The sequence below is a fragment of the Argentina silus genome (genome assembly GCF_951799395.1).
Source record: "Argentina silus genome assembly, chromosome: 1".
NCBI classification, from domain to species: Eukaryota; Metazoa; Chordata; class Actinopteri; order Argentiniformes; family Argentinidae; genus Argentina; species Argentina silus.
The window spans coordinates 12,446,708-12,463,442 of NC_139655.1; the positions used below are offsets into that span (position 1 = coordinate 12,446,708).

Sequence of the window (16,735 nt, forward strand, 5' to 3'; positions counted from 1 at the left end):
AGATGCCAATACTGGAGCACTCTGCCTGGCCCACCATACTGTACATACCCATCAGTATCAGTGGTGACAGACACATGACCATAGCTGTCTGCTCTCCAACCCGCATCAACCCTGGGTAATCTACTGCCCTGGTGTGAATTTATATTGTGCATACACACAGACCCACGCACACAAACACACACACAGATGCGCAAACACACACATACACACACACACACACACACACACACATAGAGAGGCACAGAGACACACACACAATTACACACACACACACACACACACACACACACACACACACACACACCCACACACACACACACCCACACACCCACGCCCCCAAAACACACTCAACCCCCCACACAAACCTCACACAAATTGCCTTGACTGCCAAGTTCAACTTCATGTGCCCATTAACAAATAAACAGAAATAACACGCTGCGGCTACGGCGGGGTGGCATGACGTCACCCCAACGCTACTCCAACGTCAGCATGTTTTGTTTTTCCATGGCCACACCCTGATTCTGGGTTATATTTAGTAGGGACTGGGGAGACACCGGCTCCGCTCAGCCAGACATGTGTCAACTGGGTTGGAATGAAGCTCCTGTCTGTCTGTACTGTGGGCCCAGTCTGAGAGGAATATAATGTGACAGCTTCATAGATCTTTCAGTCTCTTTTTTTCTCTTTCTCTTTCTCTCTCTCTCTCTCGCTTTCTCTCTCTCTTTCTTTCTCTCTCTCTCTCTCTCTCTCTCTCTCTCTCTCTCTCTCTCTCTCTCTCTTTTACTCTATGTGTTTTAAGCCATCCAGATGGTAGCAATTACCCTCTCACTGTCCAGATTATGATTATGATTATTCTGGTGCCATGTGATGCCCAGACAAGCGTTTGCATGTGTCAACATGCCCCAGTTTAATATAACTTGCATGGTTTACCAAGGGTGAGTCATTCAGAGTAATATGTTAACTGACCCAAGACTGCCCTCTGCAGCTTATTTCCGGCATTTTAACTTACTCCAACAGGTTATTTTGGGGGGGAAAAGATGAATTACTCAAACACTTGAGAAACTTGATTGATTGATTTATTGAATTGATCAGATAATATAGAAAATATGCTATGAAGTACAGCTATATGAAATGCATCTTATAGGTACTTATGTGTACTCCTCTCAGGGGGCCGTCTGAGCATCTCCAGCAGCCATAGCCCTGGCTCTCTGTTCCCTGTGGGAGAGACCGTGGTCCAGTACACAGCTATAGACCCCGCTGGCAACAACCGCACATGTGACCTGCTCATCACTGTCCAAGGTACAGAGACTACAGAGAGAGCTCCATCAGACATCATCACCGGAAACTGAAGGAACATTATAGTTCATTAACAAACATTGGTTAATCCTTGTTTTGGTTCTGTGATAAGAAATCTCTAATTGACTCTGAAGAAAATTAAATTGTACTGTCCATGCACATTTTCTTTAAAGCCTTAATCTTCTGTTCATGTAAAAGCTGATCCAAAAAACCCCTTTCTGTCTGTTGTTCCCCAGGGACGACGTGTGACCAGCCCTTCCTACCAGCGAACGGGGAGTTCATCTGCTCAGAGGAGGAGGACGGGGTCAACTGTACCCTCTACTGTAAAGACGGATACAGCCTTACCCATGAGTCTGTGCACAGCTACTTCTGCGCCAACAACGGGATGTGGGAGCCACCCCACTCCCCCGACAGACCAGACTGCTCCTGTGAGTTGCTTATTTTGATTCCTCCATTTTTTTATTTGCTCTTTCCCTTTTGTTTTTCATTCCCTTTCTTCACTTCTTTGTGCCGTTGTAGGCTTATATGTCTATACATCTAAATGTGTCAGCAAAACATACTGTACAGTAGGCATGAATCCTTGGCACATTGTATGACCATTTTGAGTATGTGCTGTTTGTCTCCTTCCCTTACCCCAGTGAACCGCATTGCCAACAATGGTTTCAAGCCCTTTGAGATGCTGTTCAAAGCCTCTCGCTGTGATGACCTAGACCTGGTCAAGTCCTTCACTGGGGAGTTCAACACTAAACTGGGAAGCATGGTAAGATCACAGGCATACATCTACTGTACACTACATCTATCTACCATTTGTCAATCTATACACAGTACTCACACACACACACACACACACACACACACACGCACACACACACATACACACATATACGCACTCTTACAAACTGGCATGCACAGACACGCATGCACATACGTAATACTGTTGTATCTGAGGGTTTTTTTTTCACACATTTTTCCACTTTTTAAAGCTCCCGAACATTTGCAGTAATGATGATGTCGCCTGCAAGTTAGAAGTGAAGTCACAGGGCCACTGTCTGGAGTACAACTATGACTATGAGAATGGATTTGCCATCGGTAGGAACGTTAATAATGACGTTGATTAATACATTCATATGATATATAAACAGTGGGTACTAGGCAAAAAGGTATTTTGTAACTCCTCTCCCTCCCCTCTCCCAGGTCCTGGTGGGTGGGGTAGTAACTGGGGTCCCCAGAGCGGGCAGGACTATGCCTACTTTGACTCAGGCTTCGCCACGGACGGCCAGCGGCCGCCTATGCAGCAGGACGGCACCTCTCACTACCGGTCCAAGAGGCACCGCAAGATCATTGGCCCCACCAGAGACCAGAAGATCCAGATCTTCTTCAACGTCACAGGTATAGTGGCAGGCGCTGCTACATCACTGAAAACAACATGAACCCCCAACATACAGCATACAGTGCAACAGTGTTAGGGTTAGTTTTGTTTACTTTTTTACCTGTATATTTGCTCAACCAGGTTGAATTATTGATTGTTATCCATTGATGTCATTGATGCCTTCACCTTCCTTTGCCAGGACTTAAGCTGAGTCTTATTGTAGCATTGTCTATCATCATGTCACGAGCCTACTGTTGGGGACTACCTTTGCGTAGGAATGAATGACACCACCCTCTGTAGCTCTTAGTTGTCATAGGTGAAAGTTCCCTCCTTTGAGCTGTCTCCATTCTCCCAGCAAGCATCCCACTGCCCTTGTCGAGGAACGACTCAGTGGAGGTCGCCAATCAGAAGCGGCTGCTGCGGACCCTGGAGCAGCTGACCAATCGGCTTAAGAGGACTCTGAGCAAGCAGCCGTTGTCTAGCTTCCATGTGTCGTCAGAGATGATCGTAGCTGACCCCAAGTCTCTGGAGAGCAAGAAGGCCTCTCTGTTCTGTAGGCCTGGCTCTGTGCTGAAGGCCAGGATGTGTGGTGAGGGAATGGGACCTGTTGTATGTTATCATTGATCAATGTCATATTACTATTATTACTATGTATATAACTGCACAGTGCAATGTATACAGTCTCATACATTTGGTGTATACAGTAAATATGGGTCTACTGTTGACAGGCGGTATTGATATGATACAGTGTGTATTTACTGTATTCATGGCTTGAGTCATTCCTGGGACAGCAGACTGACCAGGCTGTCTGTCTACTGTGTGTTCTAGTCCAGTGTCCCATGGGCACCTACTACTCCCTGGAGTACAGCGAGTGTGAGAGCTGCTGGGTGGGCTCCTTCCAGGACCAGGAGGGGCAGATGGAGTGTAAGGCCTGTCCTGATGGCTACTCCACAGCCTACCTCCACTCACGCAGCCAGGCAGAGTGCAAAGGTAAACACTGGCACCTGGTGGGATGGGGGGGGTGGTGGTGGTGATGATGATGATGATGATGATGATGATGATGATGATGATGATGGTGGTGATGATGATGATAATGATGACGGTGATGATGATGATGATGATGACAACGATGATGATGGTGGTGATGATGATGATGTTGATGGTGGTGCTGATGATGATGGTGGTGGTCGTGGTGGTGATGATGATGATGATGATGATTATCAGCATCATCATGTAATTTATCATTGCTTTTCGGTCATGCTGACATGCAACATCATATTTTCTGGGCTATTTTAAATAGATGACATATTTTCTCCACACATTAATTCTGAGAAAAGCTCCTCAGATGTTTTAGACATTAATTGGTAAGAAGTCAGGACCATATTACTTGAGGAACTCAGCCCCTCATAACAAGGTTATGTGTGTGTGGTTTCAGCACAGTGCAAGCCTGGTGGTTACTCTGTGAACGGGCTGGAGACGTGTGAGTCGTGCCCGCTTGGGCACTACCAGTCTGGGTTTGGCTCCAGAGAGTGTGTAGTCTGTCCCCAGGAGACCTCCACAGTCACCAGGGGAGCAATGGACATGAAAGAGTGTGGAGGTGAGACAGAGAGAGCATCTGAACCTACAGACTACAGTATGAAGAGGCACAGAGGCATACTGTGGTCACATAAAATAGTACTGTTTCTTCATCTACTGTAGTACAGTAGAATTCTCCATTTCTTTCTTTTTGCTGTACTCTCTCTCCATCCCTCTGTCTCTCTGCCCTTCTCACTTTCCATATCCCTCCATTTCTGTTTTATTTTTTTCTCTACACATCCATCGCATGTCTGTATTTCTCCTCTCCTCCTTGACCCCCCCCCCCCCCCTTCTCAGTTCCATGCTCAGCAGGTCACTTCTCCCGTACGGGGCTGGTGCCGTGCTACCCCTGTCCCAGAGACTACTACCAGCCTGGGTCAGGACGCTCCTACTGCCTCTCCTGCCCCTTCTATGGAACTACCACCGTTACCGGGGCAACAGCCATCCAACACTGCTCCAGTGAGTGACAGTTTCACCACCTGGAAAAATTGATTAGGTCAGGAAAGAATATTCCTTCTTCCATGTGACTACTGGGCAATGGAAATAGGACTGACATTGGATCACTAGGGAATGGAAATATAACTTCAGTGTCAGAACCAGTGTAAGAACAGTGGCTGGTAGACGACGTGGCCTGGAGAAAAATATCACTTTTTTTTGTCTCTGCCAACTTTGGTAGCAAGTGGAAACCCTCTCAGTCTCTTTTTTTTTCTCCTTTGTTATTTTTCTCTCTCTCTCTCTCTCAGGTTTTGGCTCCAGTTTCCTGCCCAAGGAGGAGAGTGTGACCTCAGCCCCTGAGGTTGCGGTGAGGGAGGACTACCAGGCTAGCAGCCAGGTGAATACCTACTACAGTATGACTCTGTGTTTAAGCAAGACTGTAGGAACCGTGTGTGATTAGAGTCTGATTGGCCCTTCCGTTCCTCCAGGTGTTCCATGAGTGCTTCCTGAACCCTTGTCAGAACAAGGGGACGTGTGAAGAGGTGGGGGCGGGATATGTATGCACCTGTCTCCCAGGGTTTACAGGTATACAGCTGTTATTATGAGTCATAGTGGTCATATTAAACTGTGGAATTAATAACAATAGTATTGTGTGCGTTTCATTGGATCCATACTTAATTTTAATGTCTTCACACTTTTACAGTTGAATCGTTATTATATTGTGATGTTTGGATAAATTACCCATCATGTACTGTTGCTGTCTCTCCTGCAGGGGCGAAGTGTGAGAGTGACATCGATGAGTGTGACTCTGCCCCGTGTCAGAACGGAGGACTATGTAAGGACGGCATGGGGGACTTCCTCTGTCAGTGTAGGCCTGGGTTTGTAGGTAAGAGATTATCATGACTACTCACTGTACTCCACACAGACACACCTTCTCTCTTTATTCCTGTATCAGTATTGTTCATGGATTATTTATTTAACTTTGATGCCAACATAAGATTTTCGAAAGAGAGATATGTACTGTAATTGAAGGCAGGAAGTGTACTGAACAACTAAGGACACCTGCTTTTCTGTATATCCTAGGCAATTAGCACATAGATTGGTCAACTGCTTTGGTACTGTGTGAATATATGGCACAGTATTACATCTCTGCTCTGCACCAGGTTCTCTGTGTGAGGCGGAGGTGAACGAGTGCAGCTCCTCCCCCTGTCTGAACGAAGGGGTGTGTGTGGACGAGGTCAACCAGTTCACCTGCAGCTGTGCAGACGGCTTCACAGGTGACATCACTACATCCCTACAGTACAGTACCAAGCCCCTTGGCCACTTCAGCTAACCCAGAATGTTGATAATGATCACAGGCCAAATTGCAAAAAGGAAAAACCTTCAGTTGTCGTCCCTGAGACTGCAGCAATAGTTCTACAGTAGCTGAGTGTAAAGTAAATAGGCGTGGCTGTATTGTTGATATTACAATAAGGGCTATATGTGGTGTATGTAATGTCATTTTTATCACCAGTAGGCACACAAAATTCCATTAGGGTCTATGCTTAATGTAATCTTTTGAAAACTCTTTCATAGGCTCTCGTTGTGAGCTGGAGATTGATGAGTGTGTGTCGAACCCGTGTCTGAACGGGGGGGCCTGTGATGACCTGGAGGGGGGCTACTCTTGCACCTGCACCCAGGGCTTCTCTGGGGACCGATGTGAGGTCAATGTGGATGAGTGTGACAGTGCCCCCTGTCTGAACGGAGGGACATGTGAGGATGCTGTCAATGACTTCAGGTAATAGGAACTGCGACTGCTACCCTCTTTAGGCCTCTGTGCATTCATAGACATAACCAGTCTATTTGGACAATGTTTTATGTAGATAAAAATCATCTAAATGTGTACACATATTTTGTTGAGCTTTAAGTGTCTTATAGTTAATTATATAAGGAATGGTATGAAACACCCATGTTTCAGTATAACATCCCAGTGCGGTCACGTTCAGGTGCCAGTGTGTGGAGGGCTACAGAGGCAGGCTGTGTGAGGTGGACATGGATGAGTGTGACCCAGACCCCTGTGTGAATGGGGCCAGCTGTATAGACGGCAGGGGCTCCTTCACCTGCAGGTGCCTCCCTGGGTTCAACGGAACCAGGTGTGAGACAGGTATACACGCCATGGCAACAGAGAGAGGGAGAGGGGGTATAGGGACTGTCTTTGTTAGCAAATCAAGTATATATTGGTGCAATGTTTTGAGAGAGAGGGGGATGAGAGAAATAGAGAATGAAGGAGGAGGATAGAGGAGCTTAGTTAAGATCCAGTATTACGTTTTATTACCATGTTTTAGTATCTGAGGAAGGAAGTATATGAAGAATGATATCATGGGACCTCTTGAATCAAAAAGTAGAAAGTAAATGATCTAAAGTCCACTCCACCCAGCCAATGGAGCCAGCAGTCTGACTCACTCTCTAATGCAAGGAAATTGCATAGTCTGATAGAGACTATTCCCTTTCATAAATCAATATCCATCTATTATGAATCAGCAACTGCTCCATTACCTCTAAAGCCGTTCTCATGGTTTTATTTTCTCCATCTAACCCACCAGAAATGTCGGCCGCATTTAACCTTGACTTTGAGGTGTCTGGTATCCATGGTTACGTGATGATGGACGGGGTCATGCCCCCTCTGACAGAGATCACTGCTACGTTCTGGATGAGGTCATCAGACACCACCAACTACGGCACGCCCATCTCGTACGCTGTGGAGGGAGAGAGCGGCAGTGACAATGCCTTCCTGCTCATCGACTACAACGGGTCAGTGTTGTCATCAAAGAACAGATAAGTGTGAATGATGTTTTCACAGGAGAGAGAAATGAAACAGCAAAGATCAATATTTAGACTGGCTAAAGCTAACTTTCCTCTCTCTCTTCTCCCCGCCCCCTCTCTCCTTTTCTCTCTCCCACTGTTTCTTCCCGTCTCTCTCTCTAATTCTCTCATGTCTCTCTCTCCCCCTCCCTTACTCCCCTCCCTTCTCCCTCCCCCCCAGGTGGGTGGTGTACGTGAACGGTAGGGAGCGGATCACAGACTGCCCTGCAGTGAACACGGGCGACTGGTACCACATCGGGGTGTCATGGCGGAGCTGGGACGGGGACTGGAGGGTCTACATCAACGGAAACCCCTCAGACGGAGGCAAAGGCTTGTCAGTGGGCACCACCATCCCAGGTGTAGTGCCATCCTCAGCCTGCTCCATAGTAGCTTTAGTTTGCCCACTTACATCCTCATAGTATACTCCTTATTGTAACCTCAGGTAGCATAGAGCTATCACACCTCACTCCAGATATGATCTCTGTGGTCTCAACACACTGTCGAGAACAATAGGAAGTATCTGGAATGGGTACTGAATCCTCATTGATGAACTTGTGCCATGCTTTTTAATGCACAACATTATTTTCAAGCTGAATTTGGGAACCTTCAGACAGATACCATTGAAACCAAATGGAGGTGTGACATTGTGAGTAGTGGTTAACCTCTGACCCCTGCCCTGTAGGTGGAGGGGCGCTGGTGCTGGGACAGGACCAGGACAAGAGGGGCGAGGGCTTCAACCCCGTAGAGTCCTTTGTGGGATCCCTGAGTCAACTCAACATCTGGGACCGTGTTCTCACTCCACAGCAAGTAAATCCACTAGAACAGCCACTCTGCTACTCAACCTGAAACCACTGTATGAGGGCTGGTTGGTTACTTACCCCCACATACAGTCATGTAAAACCCACTCCTGAACTAGAAAGCATTAAAGGAGTCACCACTGAGGGGCTTTTTAGTCCAGGAGCGGGCTTGGTCTAAGTTGTGTGCTACTGCCCTTATGTCGCAGACACATACAGTGTAGTACAGATCATCTCTTCATATAAACGTATAAGTGTGTGTGTGTGTGTGTGTGTGTGTGTGTGTGTGTGTGTGTGTGTGTGTGTGTACTTCTGAGGCATCAGTAGACAGACCTCCATCTTCTTCTGTCCTTAGATCAAGGTGCTGGCCAGCGGGTGTGGAGGCGCTCACAAGGGGAACGTGTTAGCCTGGCCTGACTTCCTCAGTGGAGTAGTGGGCAGAGTGAAGATCAACCCCAGGAGCATCTTCTGTGCTGGTAAGGGAGGGCCAACTACACTTTCACTCTATGTTACATCTGAGAGTTATTCTCTATAATGAACTCCATGCCTAAGACAATGTGACGAAGGTTAGTCCCTGTGAAGAGCCATACAGCAGAGATCCTATACATAGTTTGTAGAAACATATTTGACATTTAGTATTTTGATTTGGTATTTTGATTGGTGTCTATGTCTTTTTATAGACACCATTATTAGTATTCGTATTTTTGTTTCTATATTTGGATATAGAAGTTATTGCTGAGGAATGTTTGGTGCCAACAGTGAGAATAGTTGGTTGTACTCAGTATATCTATTCCTGTGGTTTGTCAGACTGCCCCCTGCTGGAGAAGGCTGTGCCTCACCTGCGTGCTTCCAGTCCAGCGGTCAGCCCAGGTTCTCAGGTGCAGCTGTCCTGTGATCCCGGCTTCTACCTGGTGGGGGAGCCACTGCTGCAGTGCCAGAACAAGGGAGAGTGGAACAACGCCTTGCCCAGCTGTGACCGTAAGCATCCCCCATCACTTACTGTATACACATACACACACACACACTCTCTCTCTCTCTCTCTCTCTCTCTCTCCCGCTTCATGTAAAGATCGAGTGAGCAGCCTACTTCTAATATGGTCAACTCTCCTTGGTCTTCATCAACAACAACAATGTCAGGTGTATTTGGCACATTAGAAAATATCTTGTCATCATTCTCACTGAACTAACACACACGCACACACACACACATGCACACACACACACACACACACACACACACTCCATAAGTGTAAACACAGCACAAACTAACCATTGAGGACCCAATACTCCAATGACCTGTGTGTTGTATACTGTAGGAGAGTGACCTGTGTGTTGTATACTGTAGGAGTGACCTGTGGCCCCCCTCCTCCCCTGGAGCATGGTCTGTTCCAAGGCTCAGACTTCCACGCTGGCAGCTCAGTGGTCTACCAGTGTAACCCTGGCTTCTACCTGCTGGGGGATGCCAAGATGCTGTGTGCCAACAGTGGGAAATGGGGAGGTAACCCCCCAGCCTGCCTAGGTAAGACAGAGAAAAGCACTGAATACTAACTGTACTGTCTTTGATCCTATTCTCCAATATCTCTATCACATGTAGTTCAGTATATCAGCATATACAAACGGCCACCCAAGAGTGTAATGATGACACTGTGTGTGTGTGTGTGTGTGTGTGTGTGTGTGTGTGTGTGTGTGTGTGTGTGTGTGTGTGTGTGTGTATGTGTATGTGTATGTGTATGTGTATGTGTATGTGTATGTGTATGTGTATGTGTATGTGTGTGTGTGTGTGTGTGTGTGTGTGTGTGTGTGTACAGATGTGGATGAGTGTGCACTGGGCTCTGACTGTGATGAACACGCCAGCTGTCAGAACACAGACGGCTCCTACACCTGCACCTGTATACACCCCTACAGCGGAGATGGAAAGAACTGCACAGGTAACACACACACATGCCCACACACACTCATACAGTATACTGCATCTTCAAAACAACAAGCAACATCATCAGAGTTCAACAATATTCAACATATTTTTCTCACCCATATGAAACACTATCAATTATGTCTAACCTATTGTACTGTCTACAACCAAAGCTCCTCCTTTTAAACCACCGGTTTTGTGGCTGTTGCATGATGAACCCTTTTTGTGTGTGTGTTATCTGTGTCTATTTGGATCAGAACCAGTGAAGTGTCAGAACCCGGGGTCTCCAGAGTTTGGCCACAGAGATGGCATTAACTTCCTGATGGGCAGCGAGGTGGTGTTCACTTGTGAGGAGGGCTACGAGCTGATTGGCTCAACTCACATACAATGCCTGGAGTCAGGAAGCTGGAATGGTATTTTCCCGTACTGCAGAGGTACGAACATCAGGCTTGTTCTTGCAAGGCTTCTGCTTGAGTTTCTATGTCACCTCAGTGAGTTTTATTTAACAAACATACATATATTTGGATAATTTCAGCATGATCCTCCATATGGAAAAGTACACCACAATTAACAAAAGTCATCAGAGGGAATAGTATGTCACCATAAGATCCCACCACAAGATGGGGCTGTTTCTCTTGTATCCCTTGAAAGTGAATGTAAGTCCACTCATTTACAGTAAATACCTGATGTCTCAGAATGAATCATTATAGGTCAAGATGAATCAGCCCTGTTCTACTGTACACCCAAATCTCCAAATCACTGCTATTGTCATACATCACTGTCAGCATCAGTAGAGATACAACATTGTTTTGTGAAAAAAAATGTTTCCATAATGCAAATGTTTATACCCAGGCCTGACCTCTGGGTGTGTGAGGGGTGATTAGACAGACAGCTGGCTCTTTGTTTGGCTCTGTGTTTAAATCTGGATTGCACCGTCGGCAGACTGAATCGCCTGGTGTGGCCACATACTGTAGCCCCACTCTGGCTCTGGTCCACATACTCCCATGAAAGGGGAACTAGCCCACTCACTGCAGGATGAGCTGGGTCTGCCTGTGTTGGAAGTGGTGCTATAGTGGCTGAACTCCAAAAAGAACACACGTTTTTGTTTTCCGTTGCAAAAGGTTTTGCTACATAGTGCCTTACTAAACATGACCCTGGTAATGCTCCATTGGTGGGGATATGAGTACCAGGATGTTATACTGTTCAGTGTGTCCTCTATAATTCTCTAAGGTTGAAAATATGAAAGATACAGTGTTATATGTGTTGGTCAGAAGTTTGTCATTCCTCATAAGAGATGATGAAATAGGGGCAGATGAACTGAAGTTTTGGTATGTGAAAGTGTATTTGACCAATTAGTCAGCTCCATTACTCATGATGCTGTTCTGTAGCCTTATCCTGTAGAAGGCCCTCTGTCCCAGAGAACGCCATCATGAAGGGGACTAACTTCACGTTGGGAAGCAAGGTGACTTTCAGGTATCACGGTCAGCCACTTATCAAAATGACAAAGAAGACAGATTTGTTGTTCCAGTAGCATAATGTATTTGCTGTTCCAGTAGCATAATGAAATAAAAGTTATTTCCTTCTGTCATATCTGCCTCAAAACATCATGTGCAAGTGAAAAGTTACATACTTTTCCAAAAAATCTACAAATGTTTTTTAAAAAGTTAGTTTTTATTAGGCATTATAGTGATATGATGGCCTATATGTCTCTTTGGATGTACAGATGCATTAGATGTATTGTAATTATACAATGTATGTTGTGTAATATTTATAGTGTATGTGTGTATGTATTTTGCTCTCATCTACCCCAGCTGCACCAAGGGCTTCGTCCCGCAGGCCTCCTATGAGATCCAGTGTCTGGCCAACCTGAAGTGGAGCAGTGTGCCCCCTACCTGTCGGCCGGTCACATGCGGCGAGCCCCCATCTGTAGAAAACTCTGATTTCATCATCAAAGGGAAAACATACATGTCAACTGTTTCATACACCTGTGCAGAGGGATACAGGTAAGCATATATGTCTGCCCTTCTGGGTGGTGTCATCGTAGAAGCACTGATATAGCCTTTTACTCTAGGCTATATCAGTGTGATTGGTAGCTGGTAAATGTATCGGTAAAAGTGAATGTAGTAGCTAGTTAGAGTAGCTAGACCCTGAAAATATGAAATGACTCAAGGCAGGTTTCCCAGCCACAAACTGCGATTAAGAACAGGATCTGGCTTAATCTGTGTCTGGGAAACCTCCCTAAAACGTGAGTGACTGTGTGTAAAAGTGACTGTGTGTAAAAGGAATGCTGGTGTTAAGACTGCAGGGCCCTGTGGAGGTGGTGTGTGAGGCGTCGGGGGAGTGGAGCAGCCCTGCCCCTCAGTGTGCCAGTGTGCACTGTGGAGACCCCCCCGCCCTGAGTGACGCCAGGACCATAGGGGAAGACCATGCCCTGGGCAACAAGGTGCACTACATCTGCATAGAAGGGTAAGTGTGGTCCTCCACTCGTCACAACATGTGTCATACTACTTCAATATCAGCCTTTTGCTGAGTGCTCTCCCAGTGTTATAAGACAACGGGTGAATGCGTTACCTCAATACAGTAGCATTATCATTAGACTTGTAACAGTAGCATTATCATTAGACTTGTAACAGTAGCATTATCATTAGACTTGTAACAGTAGCATTATCATTAGACTTGTAACAGTAGCATTATCATTAGACTTGTAAATGTAGGTGTTGGTAGAAATTGCAGTGCTATCTTTTCTCTTTGTTATGTTTTTGTTAAGGATACAAGATTTTCTTTGGTCCTATTCCCACCACAGATACACTCTGATTGGACCTGAGACACGAAAGTGCCTTCCTAGTGGCCAGTGGAGTCTTAGCTCTGCCCAGTGTGTACCCCGCTCCTGTGGGCCTCCTCCCAACGTTGACCACGCCATGGCCGTGGCGGGTCATCAACTGTTCCTCGACACCGCCAACTACTTCTGCACAGACGGCTACACCGCCGGCAACAACTCCAAGGTGGTCTGTAACGCCCAGGGCTTGTGGGCACCCCCCGAAGGCCAGGAGGCCCCTCGCTGCATTGCCAACTTCTGCCAGCGACCTCCCGACCTTCCCCACGCCATCCTAGACTCAATCAACAAACCCAAGTACGCCAGCAACACAGAGGTCAGCTACAAGTGTGAAGAGGGCTTTGTGCTCAACACCACTGCCACGCTGAAATGCCTAAAGGGAGGAGAGTGGGCGCCCTCACCTTATGATGTGGGTTGCGTGCCCGTGCGGTGCACCAAACCCGTGGGCATAGAGAGAGGGTATGTCAGTGGAACCAACTACAGTTTTGGAGCGATGGTGGCGTACAGCTGTGATAAAGGCTTCCTGATCCGAGGGGAGAAGAGGAGGACGTGTAAGGCCAATGGAGAGTGGGGTGGAGTTCTGCCTACCTGCCAGCCTGTGGCCTGCTCCAACCCCCCTCCCCTCAAGAATGGTTTCATCCAGGTAATGGGCTATGGGACTCTAGGGACTATTCCTTATTACAATTGTGTTATCACAAACCGCTCAACCCTAAATACTATGTAACAATAAGTACAATGAGAGTTATTATAAATAGAGTTATTACAGTGTTTCAGTGTTACTACATAGATATAGCGGCAACGTGTTTTGTGTTTCATTTTACAGAACAAAGTTCGGTTAATCTTCAACAGCAAGTTGGTGTACGCATGTACTGCTGGCTACCGGCTGACTGGGCAGGCTGAGCGAGTGTGTCAGGCCAACCGTCAGTGGTCCAACAGCGACCCGCCCACCTGTGTCCTCCTCACCTGCGACCCTCCTCCAGACATCACCCATGGCCACTACAAGGAGTCCGTCTTCGAGGTGGGTCGGAAGGTGGAGTACGTCTGTGACGAGGGCTATGAGCTCGCCGAGGACGCCGTCTGGACGTGTCTGAAGTACGGTAAATGGGACAAGACGAGGCGTCCGCGGTGCTCGCCGGTGCAGTGTCCTGAGCCCCCGCTGGAGGAGAATCACCTGGTCCTCCGCAGCCAAGACTCTGACTCTGGCACCGTGGAGCTCTCCTGTGAGGACGGCTACGTTCTCCATGGGGCCAGAACACTCCGCTGCACCGTGGCCCAGGAGTGGAACGACACCTTCCCCGTCTGTAAGCAGGTCCTCTGTGGCCCTCCCCCCGAGGTGGCCTTTGGGGACCCCTCCTCCGCCCCATCGTCGGCCCTGTCCTACTTCGGCTCTATGGTCACCTACTCCTGCATGGACGGCTTCACCCTCAGGAAGGAGAGCTCTGTTTCCTGTCTGGCGGACGGCCGCTGGAGCAGTCCTGTCCCAGAATGCATCCCTGTAGAATGCCCTCAGCCGGTGGAGATTGCTAATGGGATAGTGGACGTGCAGGGCCTCATGTACCTCAGCACAGCCCGCTACAGCTGCAAGCCTGGCTACACCTTATCAGGCAACACCACTGTGCTCTGTGGAGAGAGCGGCCTCTGGATAGGAGGGGTTCCCTCGTGTCGCCCAATAGAGTGCTCTCTTCCTAAAGAGATACCCAATGGGAAGGTGGCTTACACCAAGCTCCAGTTCAGCCATGCCGTCACCTACTCCTGTCGCCGTGGTTATCGTCTCCAAGGCCCGGGGACTCTGAAGTGCCTAGCGAATGGGGAGTGGGACCGGGAGACGCCGGTGTGCGTCCAGATCTATTGCGTCCCGCCCAAACCCATCGACAACGGCTTCGTAGAGGGACTGGACCACAAGTTTGGAGTGACGATCTTCTACAGCTGTTTCCCCGGTTTCCAGCTGGTGGGTCAAATCCACCTGACCTGCGAGGAGTTTGGCTGGTCCAGTTCTGTCCCCGTCTGTGTGCCCTCTGACTGTGGCCTGCCTCCTCATATTGACTTTGGGGAGTACACCAGGGTCCTGGATCCCAATGCAGAGCTGACCGGGAGGGCCGCCTCCACTCCCTCTCAGGGGCGTGCTACCTCGGTGGCCTCACCCATGGATATGAGCTTCCTGCACGGGACAGTGATAGTGTACCGCTGCCACAAGGGCTACGACCTGACGGCAGCCACCTCCCTGGTGTGTCTGGAGGACGGGGGGTGGAACGGGACAGCCCCCATGTGTGTCCCTGCAGAATGTGAGGTGCCCCCCAGTCCTGATCACGGCTGGGTCAATGTCACAGACACCTCCCTGGGCAGCCTGGTGAAGTATGTATGTGTAGACGGGTATGAACTAGATGGGGAAGCCGTCAGACAGTGTGTATCAGGCCGCCAGTGGAGCGGCATCTCCCCCGTCTGTATGGCCGTCTCATGTGACGACCCGGGGGAGTTGCCTAACGGCTCGGCTCACGGAGACTCCTTCCTGTATCTGGGGGTTTTACACTACGAGTGCAGTTCTGGGTTCATCCTCCAGGGGCGCAGCACTAGGACCTGCCAGGCGGATGGGAGGTGGGGCGGGGAGAAGCCGTGGTGTGAGCCTGTCTCCTGTGGTCCTCCTCTCATCCCCAGTGATGTGTCTGTGAAGGGGAGGGAATACACCTATGATAAACAGTTAGAGCTGAGCTGTGAGCCTGGGTTCCTCTTACAAGGCCCCTCTGTCAGTGTATGTCAGGCTGATGGCGTCTGGAGCCAGACGTCGCCTACATGTCGCCCTGCACACTGTGGCAGACCCCCATCCCTCCCCAATGGCAGACTGCTTGGCTCAGACTATGGCTATAACAGTGAGGTGAGGTATGAGTGTGAGGAGGGATACATCCTGAACGGTAACCCCACGCGCGTGTGTCAAGGCGATGGACTCTGGGACGGCCCGGCGCCTCACTGTGACATCATCACCTGTGACCCACCTCAGGACATCAGCCACGGGTTCCTGAATGGCTCCAGCTTCAGCTATGAGAATGTGGTGGAGTATGTGTGTTTCGATAGATACGAGGTGGTTGGAAACCCGGTCCTGCGCTGCTCAGCCAACGGTCTCTGGGTTGGGACGGTGCCTGAGTGTCGGCCCTGTACATGCACCCCGCCGGTACTGAAATACGGGGCGGTCCTGGGCCGCGACCACGACTGTGGAGACCAGGTCTACTTCCGCTGTGATGAGGGCTACACCACCCTGGGACCCTCGGAGGCGGTGTGTGAGAAGGGAGGCGTGTGGAGCCCAGGTGTGCCTGTGTGTGGACGGGGGAGGTGCACTGTGGCCCCGCCTGCAGTACCCCACGCTGTCCTGCAGGGTGGCAGTGCTATTGCCCCGGACACAGTCACCTACAGGTGCAGGCCAGGCTACCAGATGAAGGGCTCTCCACACCTCTCTTGTAGTAAGGAGGGCAGGTGGGGTGAGGCCAGGATCAGCTGTGAGCCTGTGTCCTGTGGGGCTCCTCCGCCCGTCCCTCATGCTCAGGTGGTTGGAAAGACGCTCACCTTCCCCGGCCAGATCCACTACAGGTAAATATTGTTCATATTTATAAAATATATTATCCCCTTTTCCTCCTTTTGACTATCACGTGTTAGAGAGTATGTGAAGTGTGAACACTGTATCTTATCCCCTCTCTC

The 16,735-nt window shown here is 48.7% G+C and overlaps 1 protein-coding gene across 1 annotated transcript in view; it reads left to right on the forward strand.

Annotated features, from left to right (window-relative positions):
• Nucleotides 1-16,735, forward strand: part of svep1 (sushi, von Willebrand factor type A, EGF and pentraxin domain containing 1) — a gene marked incomplete at its 5' end in the record, with an annotated part of 68,986 nt that overhangs the window by 37,338 nt on the left and 14,913 nt on the right. The window contains 28 exons of the mRNA XM_083669214.1: nucleotides 1,165-1,296; nucleotides 1,530-1,721; nucleotides 1,932-2,053; nucleotides 2,277-2,382; nucleotides 2,488-2,682; nucleotides 3,018-3,251; nucleotides 3,491-3,652; nucleotides 4,098-4,259; nucleotides 4,535-4,696; nucleotides 4,981-5,069; nucleotides 5,161-5,257; nucleotides 5,445-5,558; nucleotides 5,836-5,949; nucleotides 6,248-6,449; nucleotides 6,658-6,815; nucleotides 7,255-7,462; nucleotides 7,695-7,870; nucleotides 8,196-8,320; nucleotides 8,663-8,783; nucleotides 9,115-9,285; nucleotides 9,652-9,825; nucleotides 10,115-10,234; nucleotides 10,476-10,652; nucleotides 11,607-11,691; nucleotides 12,030-12,221; nucleotides 12,517-12,684; nucleotides 13,022-13,694; nucleotides 13,875-16,627. Of these exons, the coding sequence (XP_083525340.1) occupies nucleotides 1,165-1,296; nucleotides 1,530-1,721; nucleotides 1,932-2,053; nucleotides 2,277-2,382; nucleotides 2,488-2,682; nucleotides 3,018-3,251; nucleotides 3,491-3,652; nucleotides 4,098-4,259; nucleotides 4,535-4,696; nucleotides 4,981-5,069; nucleotides 5,161-5,257; nucleotides 5,445-5,558; nucleotides 5,836-5,949; nucleotides 6,248-6,449; nucleotides 6,658-6,815; nucleotides 7,255-7,462; nucleotides 7,695-7,870; nucleotides 8,196-8,320; nucleotides 8,663-8,783; nucleotides 9,115-9,285; nucleotides 9,652-9,825; nucleotides 10,115-10,234; nucleotides 10,476-10,652; nucleotides 11,607-11,691; nucleotides 12,030-12,221; nucleotides 12,517-12,684; nucleotides 13,022-13,694; nucleotides 13,875-16,627 (7,384 nt within the window). The remainder of the gene's footprint in view (nucleotides 1-1,164; nucleotides 1,297-1,529; nucleotides 1,722-1,931; nucleotides 2,054-2,276; nucleotides 2,383-2,487; nucleotides 2,683-3,017; nucleotides 3,252-3,490; nucleotides 3,653-4,097; nucleotides 4,260-4,534; nucleotides 4,697-4,980; nucleotides 5,070-5,160; nucleotides 5,258-5,444; nucleotides 5,559-5,835; nucleotides 5,950-6,247; nucleotides 6,450-6,657; nucleotides 6,816-7,254; nucleotides 7,463-7,694; nucleotides 7,871-8,195; nucleotides 8,321-8,662; nucleotides 8,784-9,114; nucleotides 9,286-9,651; nucleotides 9,826-10,114; nucleotides 10,235-10,475; nucleotides 10,653-11,606; nucleotides 11,692-12,029; nucleotides 12,222-12,516; nucleotides 12,685-13,021; nucleotides 13,695-13,874; nucleotides 16,628-16,735) is intronic.